A 17,196-nucleotide genomic window follows, 5' to 3' on the forward strand; every position below is an offset into this window, starting at 1 on the left:
AAAAAAAAACAAATTAAAACCTTTAATAAATGATAAAATAATATACATAATTTTCTAGAAAAACCCAAATGTAAAATCATGCCAGTGAAAATACTATATTAAAACTGTGATGTTTTAGTCATGCAATAATTGCACCCACAAACCAAAAATACCAAAGTTAAATGGTTTTGTTTGAATCCTTCTAAATTTTCAAAGAACATTTAATTTCTATGTTATATACATTTATTTTTCAAGAACAGAGTTGATGAAGAAAAATCTGTCAAATTGTTTCAGCAAAATAACAACACTCTAATATACTAATCCTAATAATATTAGGGCTATGAGTAGAAAACTCTCAGATAAAATCCTAGCATATCTAATCCACTGTTTCTCAAAAGAAAAAAAATCACATCAAGTAGGGTTTTTTCCCTTCCACAAATGTATAAAGTATGTTACATTGTTATGTCAAAATAGAAAAAACAAATCTGTTCAAAATAGGAAGAATTATAAAGATGGTATGAATAACACTCTGGAAATACAAAATCACATTGTTGTCACTTTGACATTTTAAAAGAATAATTGATTTTTGCAGTTAAACTCGAGGTGTCTTGGCCTTCTAACAGAGTGAGAAGCATTTACGTTATATTAGGAAATAAGACAACCATGCATGCTGTCACCCCATTATTGAATTTTTTTTCTGGATATTTCATAAATGTGATATTGCATAAAATAAAAAGAGCAGTAGCTATTAGAAAATAGGAGACAATATTATTATCAATATTGTCACTAATATTCTGTAATTGTGACCTAAGTTAATCAACTTAAAAGATTGAAACATGATAATATTGTTTGATAAGGTAGGTAGATACATAAAAATATAAAAATTCACTTGCTTTTACATATATGGCAATAATCATTTTAACAACATGATGAAAATAAATTATGCCTTACATTGTATTCTGAATAAATATAAATTGCATATAATAATAAAAATGTGGGGCCTTTATGACTAATTATAGAAGAAAGCTTTTTCTGGACATTTGAAAGAAATCTTGAATAAATTAAAGGTACCATGTTCTTGGAAGAAAAGGATAAAAATTTTAGGCTATGTTAATTCTTTGCCAATTATCTTACATATTTAATATCATCTCAAATATGCTTAACAAGATTTCTTTATTCAACTTTGAGTAAAGAAATTCTAATAATTCTAAAAGAATAATGTGTAAAGAGACCAATGAGTTCTTCAAATAGAGAAATAAAGGGATTACTTCTGTCATTGGTTATTAAGGCATAATATAACTCTTCAACACTTAATAAAGTCAATTTGTAACATTCAACAAAACACCAAAACAGATAAGAACTCAGAAATCTTGTTGCATATGTAAGGATTTTTTGATATGATAAAAGTGCCATTATTACATTGGTAATAGAAATGGAAGTATTCTTACCAAATGGTGCTCTACTGATCAGTTAATTTAAAAAAAAAAATACTGAAGTTTAAAATCATTCCACCGATCTGAGTAGAATATGTAGATGAGTTTCTTATAGATCATGGGATAGCTTACATTTTAAACATGACAAAAAAACCTATTTGGATAAATCTACATCTAAAGATATAAAAATAACTTATGTTAAAACACATAGACAGCCAATAGTACATGAAAAGAGGCTTGACATCACTAATCACTAGGGAAATGCAAATCAAAAGCTCAATGAGATACCACTTACCACCCATTTAGATGACTATTATTAAAACAAACACAACAGCAACAAGTGTTGGCAAGGATGTGGATAAATTTGAACCCTGTGGCCTGCCGGTGGGGATGTCAAATGGTGCTGCTGCTGTGAAAGACTATTTGGTAGTGCCTCAATGTATTAAACAGAATTACCATGAGACCCAGCCATTCAATGTTTGGTTATATACTCAGAAGTATTGCGAGCAGAGACTTGAACAGATATTTGGACACCATGTCACGGCAGCATTGTTTATGACAGTCAAAATATGAAAGCCAACCAAGTGTCCGTCAGTGGATGAATGGATTAATAAGAAGTATGTGAGTATTTGTACACATATATGCACACAACAGAATATTATCCAGCCTTAAAAAAAGGGATTCTGATGTATGCAACGTGTGTAGATGAACCTTGAAGACGTTACACCAAGTGAAATTTCAGTAAAATACACAAACCACAAAAAGACACATACTATATGATTCCACTTATATGGGGCACCTGTAGTAGTCAAATTGACAGAGACACTAAGTAGAATGGAGATTGTCAAAAACTGGAGTAAGGGAAACAGTGTATAGGTTAGTGGGCATGGAGTTTCAGTTTGGGAAGATGAAAGACTTCTGAGATGGGTGGTGGTGACGGTTACCCAACAATGTAAAGGTATTAATGCCATTGGAGTGCACACTTAAAACTGGTTAATGTGGTAGATTTTATGTTATGTGTATTTCACCACCATAAATAAAACTGCATATTCACCCTCCCCATGAAAAAATTAAAATGTATACAACCAACTCGGGAAAATATTTTCTGTAACCATGCCAAATATGAACACCGTTAATACAGAGGATATGATAAATGTTTTTTTTTTTTTAAAAAAATCTAACCTTTGGCAGAAACACAGGCAGAAAATATGAACTGATGATAAAGAGAGGGCACATAATCACAAAATGTTCAAATAAAAAATTTAAAACGAGAATGAGGTTTTATTTACTATTTATTTCTATTAAATTAGTGAAGATTAAGAATTTGTAATATGGTGTTGATGTTGCTGTAGTGACGTCAATGATTTCAAATCCTGGTAAGAATGTCAACTGGTTGTAGCATTTCTGGAAGTAATTAGGATAAAATGTTTTATGATTTTAAAATAATCACAGTCTGTTCAAATTATTCAATTTTTAGGAATTAAATCTAGGACAATTAGCAGAAATGGAGGAAAAATGCTCCTGATGGCATTGTTACATGGGTAAAAATAATGTTAAGCAAATTTTTAAAACCCTAAAAATCATTAACCCAATTTTGTTAAAAAATACAGAGACCAAAAAGGAGGAAGACATTGGAGCCGTGTATTAGTTGTGGTAATCCTGGTGGTAACCTCATGACTGATTTTTCTTGCAAGTTTCCTGTGTTGAAAAATGTTTTATACTGATCATGTATTAGTTTCACAATTTATTACTCACAGAAGTATTATAATATAAAATCGTATTCCTCATTTATTTTTATCTTATTTCATCTCTCCTCTTGGGTTGTTAACGCATGTCGAGCAATTGCTGGGTTTGGCATTGAAATGGAAAGATAGGAGATGAAGGGACAGAGGCTGTGAGTGGCTTCAGCGAGGAGTGTCCAGCCTGCAGATGGAGGCCAGGTCCAGGCATGGAGCAGCTTCAGCCTGCACATGCAGGCCAGGCCCAGGCACAGAGCGGCCGCTGCCTGGGTGGGTTGCCTCTTAGGCAAAATCAGTGGGCTTTATTTTGGAAGATTTTGTCCTGACAAGAACAAGCTGAACCTACGTGTTAACAATGGTGCAGTTGAAGTTTGACTTTTTAAAAACTCCATTTTGCATTCATTAGCCTGTTTCGGATTCTTTTTCTTTTTCTTTAATTTCTTTGTTTCTCTTTCTTCTCCCATGCCTGTCAGTCTCCCACATTCCTCTTCATTCTACGTGGGTCATTTCAGGAATTATCAAAGCTATTAAATCTTGTCAGAGGGTTATTTTTTTCTTTTGAGACAAGACTCTGCTGACCAGGTCAGAGTCCAGCAACGTCATCATACCTCACAGCCACCTCAAACTCCTGGGCTCAAGGGATCCTCCTGCCTCAGTCTCCCAAGTAGCTGGGACTACCGGCATGTGCCACATGCTTTTAGAGAACTTTTATTCTTTGTAGACATAGAGTCTTGCTTTGTTGCCCAAGCTGGTCTCAAACCCAACCGTAAGCAATCCTCCTGCCTCAGCCTTCCAAAGTGCTAGGATTACAAGCACAAGCTGCTGCACCTGGCCTTGTTACAGTTCTCTGCTTGGTATGTTCCTCTGAAGCTGAATCTGGAGTGTAGAGTGTGGCTGTCATGTGAGCTGCGTGCTGGCCCCCTAATCAGGAGCTGCATTCCGGGTTTGTATTATCCCAGCATGCACATGGCCTTTTCTCTGACTGGATGGCTGAGGATGTAGTGAGTCCAGTCATTCTTCCAGGGATTCCTTCCAGGGGCCCATTTTCTTCCTTCCAACTGCACCTGCCTTAGATGGGTCATTTGCCAATTGTATCCAGTTCTATTTCCATTCTGGAGGCCAGTCCTGACTGACAGAGAACCCCTTTCCTGTGGTTGCAGTATCTTGTCATTAGGCTACTCTTTATTACATTCTCACTGCAAACTGCAATTCAAATAGAGAGTATTTATCCAAGTAGAAAGAATTTTACAGCCCCTGTAGTGGTACTTTAGGTTAAAATTATAGTCAATTCATTTGCCCCTACATAAAGTGATTCCCTTATTACCAATAACTTCAATCTTACCAAGTACTCATTCAAGACCGCACCTTTACCCCTCATTTTTTCCATCCTTATGGACTTCCTCAGATGATCCTTTTGAATGTACTCTATTAATGTGTTTTTTTTTTAAAAACAACAAAATAGTTTTTAAGAAATTTTCTCAACCCAGTCTAGCTCAAAGGGGCTGCTTTTGTGGATTTCAATTAAACTAAAGGCTTTCTCTTTCCTCCTAAAAGAAAATTCTTTACTTATTTTTCAAAGGAAAAGGCCAGTTCTTTTTTTTTTTTTGGCTGAGGCCGGGTTTGAAGCCACCACCTCCGGAATATGGGGTTGGCGCCCTACTCCTTTGAGCCACTGGTGCTGCCCAAAAAGCCAGTTCTTAGTTTCAAGTTTTCTGAGTTAGTATCCATCCATCAGTCTGTCAGTATCTACAGTATTCCAGGCACAGAGTTACACTGTAACCTAAATTATTTTAGGCCTGATGCTATTGGAGTATAAGAGAACGGTCAGTCCTAGAATGATCTTTAAGACTGTTACCTTTAAGGAAAATCTGTCATTGAGGTGAAGCTTTTAATGAAGCTTCATCCGAATCTTGTTTTTCTTCCTAAGGATTAATTGTGAGACTTTAGTAAAAGATTTGCTGTCTAAAGTCTCAGCATCCTCATCAAAAAAATAGTGATGCTGTTATTGCTTGAGATTTTTTCAGATTAAATGAGATAGCATTTCCAAAATGATGCTCGACATATATGTAGTAGTCTGCATTAAGTTAGTATTGCTACAGTTTGAGGCATTGCTTACATGATCATGGTCCTTAATTCACTTCATCAACATTTAAACTTTGCATAGTAACTATATATATTCATGAGTGTGGAATGAGGCAGACATCACACCACTCTGGTCCTGGGGGATATGGGTGTTGGTTCAAGCGCTAACAGTAATTAGCCCCATTGGAATTGAGTACCATGTCACTTCTCTTATAGATAATTTCCTTTTCAGTGAAGTATCTTAATTCTCAAGCTATTTCAGTTCTACTAAAAATGACAGTGTTTGCCCTGTACTTTGCTCCCCTTGACTATCCTCATCATTTTTCTAAGTCTTGCTTTTCCCGCGAAAGCCTTTGTCTTCTGAACCTAAACATCGCATCCATAAAACACACGAGTAATTTACATGGAAAGGAGTTGGAGAAACCTGTTGAGAGAGTTCCCTGATAAAGCATCCTTTATATGATTTCCTCTCATTTAAAACAGCAAACTCTCAAACACTTGATGTTTGCTTTTCTTTGTAAACAAAACTTTTTGTTCCCATCATTATGCCTTTTATGTCCTCCAATTCATTCTAAAGCAGCAACATATTTTTTCATTTGCTACGCGTGTTTTAAGTGTCAGTCACCTGGATTGAGTTTCTGAGACCAAATATACCACCTCCCTGCTCCACTTACTGTCTCCGAATAATGGCGTGCCCTCACATCATCTTCCTCAATATAACGACACCTTCTGAAAAACATTTTGAAACTACACATTCATGAGTTGCAGGCCATAAGAGCATTCACACTTTGTGAAAGGGGGGCCGCGTCATTCCCAGAAGCATAGCTCTCTTAGAAAGTTGCCCTTAATTATTGCCGACTGCTTGTTTGGCTGGAGCTCAGTTCTGTGCCCTGCTTTCCTGCTCTCCGTCTCCACGTGGTGTCAGTTCCCATTCTCAGATCGACACCCACCTCCTTGTCCTGCTCACCAGCCATTCACCAGCCTGCCGCTGCCTGCCCCATCCTGCCTCGCAGCTGTTCTTTCCCTGCCAGCCTCAGACCAGGAAATCCACTCTTGAATTCACCTGCCAGACTCAGTCTGGGCCCTTGCCCAGGCAGAGGAGAAAGAACGGACAGGAATTAGATGGCCTGCCACATGCTATCAAAGGTATCAAGTTCTCCTGTGTCCCAGGCTAACCTGAAGTAGCCAGGGGAGGCTTTTATGCCTCAAACAAATATGATCTTGGAGCATCTGAAAGTCTGCATAATTTAAGAAGTATAAAAACTAGAGTTGAAAAATTTTGATCAAGACAATAGGGTAAGAACTACGAGGCTATAGAAACTGAAGGAAAAATGGAAGATTCTCCAAATTGCCTACACATTTATTTAATGCTTTGAAATTTTCAGAGTACTCTTGAAATCCAATATGTCTTCCGTTAGAAAGCTGAATTGTATTTCTCTACGTATTTCCATAGGAGTCATGTGTCCCATAAATGTAGGACAACTTTATTCCAAAGCCAATTCCTATTGTTTGAAATACTCATTGCTCTTTCTTCTATCTGTAAAAGTTCTCAACTTTCAAGGCAGAATTCAACACCCATCACTTGCATGAAAACTTGTACTACCGCGTTAGTGTAGAGTACTAGGCTGGTACTTGTCAAGTGCTAGGCCTAATCTAGATAATCTGGACTTTTTTTCCAGGCATTGCCACTTGCCAATCAAGCGACTCTGAGTAAGCCACTGACCCCTTGATGCTCATTTTCTTCATGTGTGTATTGGGAGAGACACTGACTCCAGCTCTGTCCCAAGTGCAGGGTGGTTACAGGGAATGATGGCGTCTATAAGGTGTTTGGTAAACTATGAGGACAGAGAAATGCAGGTAGCCTTTCCTCCTGATATCCTTATTCTGTTATGCTTGGATGTACGGCTACAGAAAAATTCAGTAGCACTCAATTAGGAAAAAAAGCATAATTAGAGTCAATGGTGAAAACCTGGTTACTGCTCTACGTTCTCTGCATGGAATCCTTTAGCAAAACTAGAAAGTGGTTATATTGTTCTCATTTTACAGATGAAGAAGCTGAGAGAAAAGAGGTTAACTAAAGTAAGAACACACAGATAATGGTTGGTGGGGCCAAGATTCTAATCCAGGCTTGCACTCTTAACAACTAAATGGTTTTACTTCTCATATAGATGATGGAAGGTATGGTATATGCCCATTTATTGAAATTTATCTCTCTCTCTCTTTTTTTTTTTTTTGAAATCTCCCTGAAATATCCTACACCCCCTGAGCAGCTTCTCTGGCTGGACCTTATGGAAAATGGGGCAACTGAGCTGCAACAGTAGGACCTGGTGTTCTGCTGGGCTTCCCGGAGCCTCACTGCATCCCATGGAGCCTCAAGGACTGCACTCCCGGGACACAGCTCTGGTTGCCCCATCAGTTACTGCTGTGTCCTGTGGCTTGTCCCTTTAGGTCTTGTTTTATTCTTGGCTATGAGAAGTTCTGAAGTTTACAAAATTCTCCAGTAGGCAAACACTCCATTTCCAGGATTCTAGACCTGGCTTTGGGGAGCAAACAATTCCTTCAGTGCGGCTGGATGAACCTGTAACTGCCCAAGGAAGGAAGCTTCCCTTACGTGGTATACGGGGAGCTTTTCTGAAATTAAGAGGCAGCCTTTGTCTCAGACTGATATGTACTCCTATGGATGGCATAAAGGGGAACTCCCTACTTGCCCTGCGGGATGGGATGCTTGACCCATAGTTTCACAAACAACCTCCCCTGAGGACATTTCTGGTGGTTTCTCTGACTAACTGACCTTGCAGACTTTTTGCTGTTTCCAGCCACGCCCATATGGTCTTTTTCCTATGGGCCCTGGATTGGGAGCTTCCTCTCTCTCTGAGAGTTTTACTTGCTTGAATGAAATTATTTTGTACACAAGACCCCATTTGAGAAGATTGTGGCTAGTTTTTCTTTATTAATTTTTAACTCTTTTTAGAGACAAGGACTTGCGATGTTGCCCAGGCTGGACTTGAACTGGACTCCAGCAACTTTTCTATCTCAGCCTCCCAAGTAACTGGGACTACAGGTGTGCAATATCACATCTGGCTAGTTCTGTTTTTGTTTGTTTGTTTGTTTGTTTTTCTTTAGCTTTCATCAACAAACTGGGTCCAACATTACAGAAGAGATTCTAGTCTCTCGTGGGCCGAATAGCTACTCCTTCCTTAGATACAACTGAAAACAATACAATAGCTCCCTTTTAGGCACTGCGAGTATATGTTTCCATTCTGCGGGGTTAGCCCTGACGGCTGATAGAAAAAATGTCTTTTAGGTGGTGCCCGTAGCTCAGTGGGTAGGGCACCAGCTGCATGCACCAGGGCTGGTGGGTTTGAACCTGGCCTGGGCCTGCTAAAACAAACAAACAAAAAAAATAGCTGGTTGTTGTGGTGAGCTCCTGTAGTCCCAGCTACTTGAGAGGCTGAGGCAAGAGAATTGCTTGAGCCCAGGAATTTGAGGTTGCTGTGAGCTGTGACAGCACAGCACTTTACCCAGGGCAACAAAGTGAGACTCTCAATTTAAAAAAAAAATGAAAAGAAAAGAAAAAATGTCTTTTTATGAGTACAAATTAGATAATAAAATGGCTGTCCAAGGGATTAAAACAAACTGGTCACCACACGGAGGTGGTCACTGCAGGAACCAGGCCTGCTGGGCTGATACGCACAGGTGGTGCATGCCTGGTCTCTGAAAATCAGGTCAACTTAAGGAGGTGGTCAGTGCAGGGAGGCGCTCAGCTGGAGGTTCTGTTGTAACTAGTATCCACTGAGCGTGTTAACCTTGCTCCAGTGTCCATTGGAAGGAGTTGTCAGCAATTTCCCTAGCACAGATACAGATGTCTAAGGCAAGGTAGCAGGCCCTCTGTGTCACAGAGGGTAGTCCACGTGGTCATAGCAGACAACCTTAACATCTCAGTAGCTTAAAACCACATGGGCTAACTTTTTGCTCACATGCGCCACGTCTCTCTTTGTAGGTCTTCTGGGTGTTACAGATATCCTAGATATTCACAGCCCTGGGTGGTGGCTGTTCTGTTTCAGTGTTATCAGGCTATCCAGGGAGAGGGCCACTCCAGCACTGACGGTGAACTGTCATCTGCGAGTGGTACATGTCACTTTTACTTACATCCCATTTCTTAGATTCATTCTTAGGTACCTCACATTATTAGCAGCGTTAGCAAGAGTTCAGAAGCAGAATAATGCGTGAATGATTGCTGTTTATCATGAAAAAAGTGATTTAATTTGCTATCTGAAATTTAAGCATCGCAAGGAATTGTATTGGTTCAGAAAATTACAAATGAAAACCGGAGAGAAGCATTGTGCAAAAACTTTTCGGAATATTGAATCTGTTTTATAGACCATTCACTTATTTCATTTTATAGAGCAAGATAGGAAAGGTCAACATTGTAACAGTAGAGGCATCAGGCATAGATGGTAGCGGGGTGGGGGGGAGGAAACCTCCATTTTCGCTCTCCATGTTGCTGAAAAATTTTTTTTTTTTGCAGTGATCATATATTACTTCTGTAATTTTAAAAGAGTAAGAAAATGTATGGGGAGGGAAGAAGCAATTTTTTTCTCACCTCATTAAATATGCCTTAACACATATTTAAAGCACGTGAGTCTGAATGGGCAGCCTTAGCCGCGCTGCTCTGATTCTGGAAGGTGTCGTCTCCCTTTCTGCCTCTGTTTCAGGAGCACTCTGCTGATTCCAGCAGCCATCTATGTATAGACACCGAGACGTGCATACACACATGTGTACGTACCGATATGCGTATATACTTTTTTCTGTACTGATTTCTGTAACAGCTCAGTAATTCACCCCCCCCCACCCCCGCTTCTTTCCTTTAGGGTATTCACTTCCGGGAGTTTACATTTGCCAACCATGCCCTTGACTTTCACACCGCCCCATTTTAATTAATGAAAGAGAACGCACAGTCTATGCTCACTGGTACTGGCAGCTTCACGCTGGTAGTGACACACGTCCCTTCTCACATTTCACGTGCTAAAGCAAGTCATGTGGCCACCTCTTATTTGACAGTGGGTCAAGTAGTATGTGCCTGAAAAAAAAAATTCCAATAAAACCCTGATGAACAGCATTAGTCATATATGCATTTTCTCTCTAGACACCTCGGTTGAATATGTGCCTCTAGGTTGTGTTATCTGGAGAGGCGTATCACATTCGACAATCACATCTAGTACTTCTCCTTTAGAACTTATTGGCCTTGCCTTAATTCACTAGTTACCAATGTATTAAATAGAAGCAGCGATAGTGGGTGTCCTTGTTTTACTTCTGATTTTAATAAAAATGTCAATTATTATGAAGGTGGTTATTATTTAAGAGTTTTTGCAAATGATCTATGTCAAGTTACAGGAGTTTCCTTCATGTTTAGCTTATTAAATATTTTAGTCCTAAATAAAATTTATTTGCTCTTAAATAAACTTTTTATTTAGGACTTTATAAATTTTTCCTTTAATATGTTTTTATGGTGAATTACATTTATATATTTTCTAATTCAAACCAATCTGGAATACACTGAATGTGGTCAGGTAACTTTGTCTTTTTATATATATTTGGGTTCTGTTTGCTTATGTGTTGCTTAGAATTTACTTTTTTGCATTTATATACATGAGCATGTTGGCCTATAATTTTCCTTCTTCGTATCCTCCTGTCTTTTCCTTAATATTAAGATTAGACTAAACTCATAAAACAAGTTGGGAAACAGCCTTAGTCCATTTGCAAGAATGTTTATAAAATTGGAATTCCATTTTACCAGAATGTGTAGCATATAACTGATTTATGCTACTATCTGGACCCATTGTTCTCTTTGTGGGAGGAAATTTAGCTATCAATTATTTATTTAATAAATTATCCATGTTTATCATTTTTTTAATTAAGAATTTTCTTTTTCTGTTTGGGTATAATTTCCATAAAGGGCACAAATCTTAAATGAATAGCTCGATGAACATTTTTCAAATGTCCACCTGTGCAAGTACCACCCGTATCAAGATATAGAATACTACTGCCAGCTGTGCTGCGAGCTTTCTTGAACCCATTCCCATCTGATACTCTGCCGACTTCTGTCATACAAGTTAACTTTGCCTGTGTTTGAATTTCGTAGAAATGGAATCGTAGAGCATGTTCTTGATGTGTCTGATTTCTCTTACCACTGCTTGGGAGACTTCACATTGTTGCTTATAACAGTTATTCATTTTTTTCTTTCATTGTGTTATTTCATTGTATGAATATACAACTGTTGATTTATGCCTTCTATAGTTGATTGACAGTTAGGTTGTTTCTAACTCTTCTTGAATCAACTTAGGTTGATTTAGGAATTTGTCCAATTTGTGTAAGAGTTCAAGTTAATTGCCACAAAATTATCTATATTTTCTTATATTTGTAATCACACTACATTGTACTTTATCCTTCTATTTGTCTATCTAATATTACTTATATATCCACTATTTTTTCCTCATCAGTTATGCCAGAGATTAGTCATTTTTGAGAGTAAATCCATGAAAGCTGAACTACTCAAGAATAGGGGCTGTCCCTTGATTTTGTCCATTAACAGAAGCTAAGCCTCAAGAGCTCAAGAAGCTAAGCTTATTATAAGCATGTTATAGTGAGCTTTTCTAGAATAATGAGGGGAATTTGCTTATAACTGCCTTGTGGTAACTAAAATACCATTTTCTTGACTTTTTTGAAATAAGGAAATTCTAATGCAATGTGACACAATGTCTGTATAGCTAGGAAAAGAAATTTTTAGCAACCTTTCATGGAAGATTACAAAATGCCCACAAATTCTTTCCATTCCTGTTAGGTGCGCCTCTTTGCTATTTTATCTTTGAGATGGGGATTCTATTTCATAGCTTTTGAATCTGTGCTAGGTCATGTGACTTGCTCTGACCAATGGATCATCAGCAAATGTGATGTAAGCAGAGGCCTGGAAGGTACTTGCACATTAGGGCCTCCCCTGTTATATTGCTGGGAACCTTTCTGCTATCGTGAGAATGAGCCTGGCATAGACTCCCATGGCTGTCGATCCATCTGACATCAAACCAGCCTCATGAGTGAGGCCAAGGTAGATCATTCAGCCCTGGCCAGATTGCTCCAGACCAGAAGAGAGACCAGTGAATCCACAGAAAAAATAAGAAAAAAATAGCATATGCTTGCTTATGTTTAACTAAACTTTCCCCCCATGTAATTTTACTTTTTTTTTTCAGTTTAAATTTCTAGGCATTTATTGGGTTTGTGGAATTCTTGGTGTGTAGCTCATTTATCAGATGCATCTTTATGTTTGATAATACTGAATTGCAAAAGTTGAGGGAAAGGCCGATACATTGTTTGCCTTTGCAAGTATCAGGCAGGATTTCCTCCTGTGGAGCAGAATTGCTAATCTTAGATCCTGCACTTTGAGTCATGACTTTCTACTACAGTTGTTACTGAGTACAAGATTTCTTATCTGAGGAATGATAATCAAAAAGACGGAAGGACTACAGTTAAATGAATCTTAGTTCTTGGATTTACAAGATATAAAAAAGAAGCCAGCCATTGACTACCTTGCTTGAAAACAGGTTGATTGTATGCTTTTCAGCAGGTCTGAATAACTTGTCTAACTAACCATGCTTTCTATATCTATTTTCAAACATATTTTGCCAAATTCTCACAAGTAGCTGGTCTCACATTTTAGCTGGTTTTACATTAAAATTTGTTTTTGGTAAGAATTATTCTTGCAAGAGTATAATAGTCAAGAAGCAGAGAATAGGATACTTTGATAAAAGATGAAAAGGGTCCTCTGGAGGCATCTAGTTCCAACTCAAAAAGTTTATTTTATTTTATTTATTTATTTCTTGAGACAGAGTTTTACTTTGTGGCCCTCGGTAGAGTGCTGTGGCATCACAGCTCACAGCAACCTCAAACTCTTGGGCTTAAGCAATTCTCTTGCCTCAGCCTCCTGAGTAGCTGGGACTATAGATGCTGACCACAACGCCTGGCTTTTTTTTTCTTTTTTCTTTTTTCTTTTTTTTCTATAGAGACAAGGTCTCACTCTGGCTCAGGCTGGTCTCAAACTCCTGAGCTCAGGGCAATCCACCCGCCTTGACCTCCCCAAGTGCTAGGATTATAGGAGTGAGCCACTGTGCCCAGCCAACTGAAAAAGTTTTAAAAAAGTTTGTGATAGAGAGAAATTATAGGGAGAGAAATTAAATGGCATCTAACAGAGGATAATTCTGGTTTGCTTTTGGCTGTTTTGCTCACAAGAAAAGAAAAAATTTTCATTTCTAAACATTCCTGTAAATACAATAGTTAATACAGAACAAAATCACCATTGACCAGTTGTTTCTCAAATACATTTTTTGTTTTTAAGATGCAAATGGAAGGTTAGCAATATTAGCAAATTAGCAAATTTCTCTTCTACACTCAGATATCCCAGATGGCAGAAAAGAGAGAGTTTCAGTTGTAACGGAAACTACACAAAATTGACTGCAAACATGTTCGCTAAACACCCACATATTCCTCTCCAATCAGGCAGCCAAAATCTCAGCAATCCCCTTGCTTTGTAGTTTAATTAAAATCGCTGATTTTTCCAAAGCCAACAATTAGAGGAAACATCAGCTGCTGCTCATAATCTAAAGAAATGTGTCTTTATTAGAAAGTCTCCTAGGGTGAAAGCTGTAGCAACAACTGATTGATCACAGAAGCTTCCATCAAGGGGCCAAGCTTTTAGGCCATCCATAGATGAAGGTTCAGAATCTCATTTTATATCTCTTCCCCTTCAAAAGAGCACTGGAAATTACTCCTGGTGTGGCAAACACTGGCAGATTGTTTTGATTAGAGAATTAAATGGCCGGAGGTGCATGCGAGCAAGAAAGGAGAGGGCCTAAGAGAGGATTATTGGCTGAGGTGTACTGCTACTTTAAAATTATGCATGCATGGTCCCATCCAGGCCCCTCCCACTGCTTGAGGGACCAGCTGAAAGGTTGGGGAGCTCAGTTCCAGGCGGGCCACCAAGCAGACTGCGCTCTGAGTTTCAGGTAACCAAGTGTTTGCTGTGCGGAGTACTTTACCTGGGCACCCAAGTTTTCCTTCAGCATTCCTGCTGCTGCAGCCTGTTTGCTGGGAGTAAGCAGGGGTTCCAGCAGCGTTGCCAGGCAACCAGGGACAGCAGTCCTGTTGAAGAGCCATTTGTCACACTGAGGGGACTGGTTGAAATGCAATAAAGAAATGGTAACTCGACTTACTTATCAATACAGTTATGTGCACAGTATTAAGGCTCCACAGAGAAGCTACGAAATAACATAGACCTGTGAGGAAACACACAGACGTTTTGCTAAATATTAAGGCAAAGGACAGACAGATGGTGTTGGTTTCTAATCAGCTTTACTGTGAGCTTAAAGTTGCTGCACATGCTGGGATAAGGGGAGAGGCCCCAAGTGCTTTGCAAGCTTGATTTCGGGCATCTGCAGGTTAGCTCTGGGTTACAACATACGGGGCGCATGTGAAGAAAATCTATGTCATTCTCTACCTTATTAACCAGAGTGGAGCCTGCTAATTCCCTGGGGGCAAAGTAACCACCTAAATTACTGTCCGCTGAAATATATTATGATAATTACGTACACATTCGTAAGTTATATATATAAAACCGTTGTCCTGAGGACTTTTAAAGGGCCCAGTAAACTCAAACCAAAAAAAAGTTTGTAACTCTAAAGACTGTTGGGAAGTGGGGTAGTGTTTCTTGTTGAGGCTCAACGTCCTGCTGCTTAGGATGAACTTCAATTGGCATGTTTCAGCAGCGGTCCCTTGACACTCTGTTTTTGATTTCCAGATACAGCTGCTCCTCATGTCTTCACCATGGCTAAGAGGGTCTTTGGTATTACCTCAGCGTGAAAACGTGTCTGCTGTTTCCCGAAAATGGACCATCTCAACGTTACTTAAAGTACCTTGCTTTGAAGTGTTGCTGGCAAGTGACATGGCCTGATGATTTATTTAGGACTGCTCTGTCCGGAGGAGAATGCTTCTCTGTAAACATGAATTGCCTGTTTCTTTCCTTGGGCTTCGGCCTCCTGTTTCAGGTCATCCAAACCTTGATCTTTGCCTATTTTGCTTCTCTGTCATTGGCCGACTCCCGGGGTCTCTTCCCAAGGCTGGAGAACGTGGGAGCTTTCAAGAATGTCTCCCTTGTGCCAACCCAAGCAACGTGTGGATTCCCCAACAGAAGCATTTTCTGTCATAGCTCTGCGGCCGCTGAAAGTCTCCGGTTCTGCAGCCAGCGGCTCTGCATTCAGGATTGCCCACACAGATCTTCAGCCCCCACCTACCAGGCCCTTTTCTCAGCAGGCCTCGGTAGCTGCGTCACCGCAGACAAGAGTGATCGACATCCTCATTCCCCTAGCAATTCTACAAGTTTTATTTTTGGAAATCACAAGAATTGCTTTTTTTCTCCTCCTCCTCCAAGGCTGGCGGCATCATTTACTTTAGCTGTGTGGTTGAAACCTGAGCGGGAAGGTGTAATGTAAGTAGAAGTGTGGGTGTCAGCTTTCCTAGGCCCCTGAGAGATTAGTCGTAGTGAGGACTCTTGCAACCTGAATATCACACTAGAAATGGGGGCTACACTTAGAGAATTCATGTGATGAATTGGAGACCTACTCCTACATCAGTCAGTCATCCCTATTCAACTTTACAATTCAGTATTTTCCCAATTTTTTTTTTTTCTGTCCTATGGCTGGAGTAGGCCATGGACAAAGGATATATTAAAATAGTTGCATTGCGGGCAGACTTGTTTACCCCTGAATCATGCAGTTGCTGTAGGTTAAACTTTTGTTCTTTGTCCTCAGAGAGTAAACCAGAAGAAGGCACAAGGATAACTAATGCAAATAATTAATATTTTCAAAAGCTTGGTCTAGGTTTATAGGAAAAACGTGTCCCTGCTAGGGTAAAAAGTTTTAATTTGGCAGAGAGTTCTCTGAGGGCTTAGGAGTAAGTTTTATTTATTCTTACTTCCCCAAGAAGACATGTTTGCTTGACTCATGAAAGATATTCAATAATACGCCTTGACTATATAAATAACACTCTGAAAAGATATAGCCATTGGCCCTTTACCTTGTGGTATTTTCAACTTTTATTTAGTTAGAAAATATATATAGAGGTAAGCACACGGTATTACTGCAAGCTTGTAGGCTCTTGATCCTAGAGATAGCCTCAGTGATTTTGGAATGGGGCTACCTTACCATCATTTCTTGTTACTACAGTTTATTTAATCCCTTATTTTTCTAACTGTTTAATTTTTAATTATTATGGGTACTTAACAGTTATATACATTTATAAGGTACATGTAATGTTTTGATATAGGCATATAATATGAGTCAAATCAGGGCAATTGACATATCCATCACCTCAACTTTTATTTTTTTATGTTAGAAACATTCCAATTTTATTCTTTTAGTTATTTTAAAGTATACCAGAACTTACCGTTGACTATAGTCACTTTGTTGTGCCATCAAATAGTATTCATTCTATCAAACTGTATTTTTGTACCCATTGACCATCCCCACTCCATCCCGTCCTCCCCACTGTCCATCCCAGCCTCAGGAAAACATCATTCGACTCTCTGTCTCCATGAGATCAATTGTTGTGGTATCTAACTTCCCATACATGAGCTGATATCCAATGTGTTTCGCCTAAACATTTAGAGCCAACTTGGAAACTTTAATAAGTAGAATGGTTTTGAGGCATTGTTGCTTATCTTTTGTCTTCAGTAGGGATTTTGGAACTTCTTGTGACATTCTTTTTGTGTGAAAGTGCTGGCTAGATATCTAAAGATTTATGAAGAAAACCAGAAAAGTCTTACAGTCTCAAAAGCAAATATGACTTAAATGTCTTGGGTGTTTAACTTCTATTTGCCAAGTGAAAGTTGCCGTATTTTCATTCTGTTTTAAATTTGGATT

General features: G+C 38.8%; 1 protein-coding gene across 1 annotated transcript in view; it reads left to right on the forward strand.

Annotated features, from left to right (window-relative positions):
• The first annotated feature begins 15,279 nt into the window (after positions 1 to 15,279).
• USH2A (usherin) overlaps positions 15,280 to 17,196 on the forward strand; it is a 775,219-nt gene continuing 773,302 nt past the window's right edge. Inside the window, exon 1 of the mRNA XM_003800142.1 lies at positions 15,280 to 15,764. Coding sequence (XP_003800190.1) covers positions 15,280 to 15,764 — 485 coding nt within the window. The remainder of the gene's footprint in view (positions 15,765 to 17,196) is intronic.

The sequence above is a fragment of the Otolemur garnettii genome, unplaced genomic scaffold (assembly GCF_000181295.1).
Source record: "Otolemur garnettii isolate 467f Iridium unplaced genomic scaffold, OtoGar3 scaffold00168, whole genome shotgun sequence".
Taxonomy (NCBI): domain Eukaryota; kingdom Metazoa; phylum Chordata; class Mammalia; order Primates; family Galagidae; genus Otolemur; species Otolemur garnettii.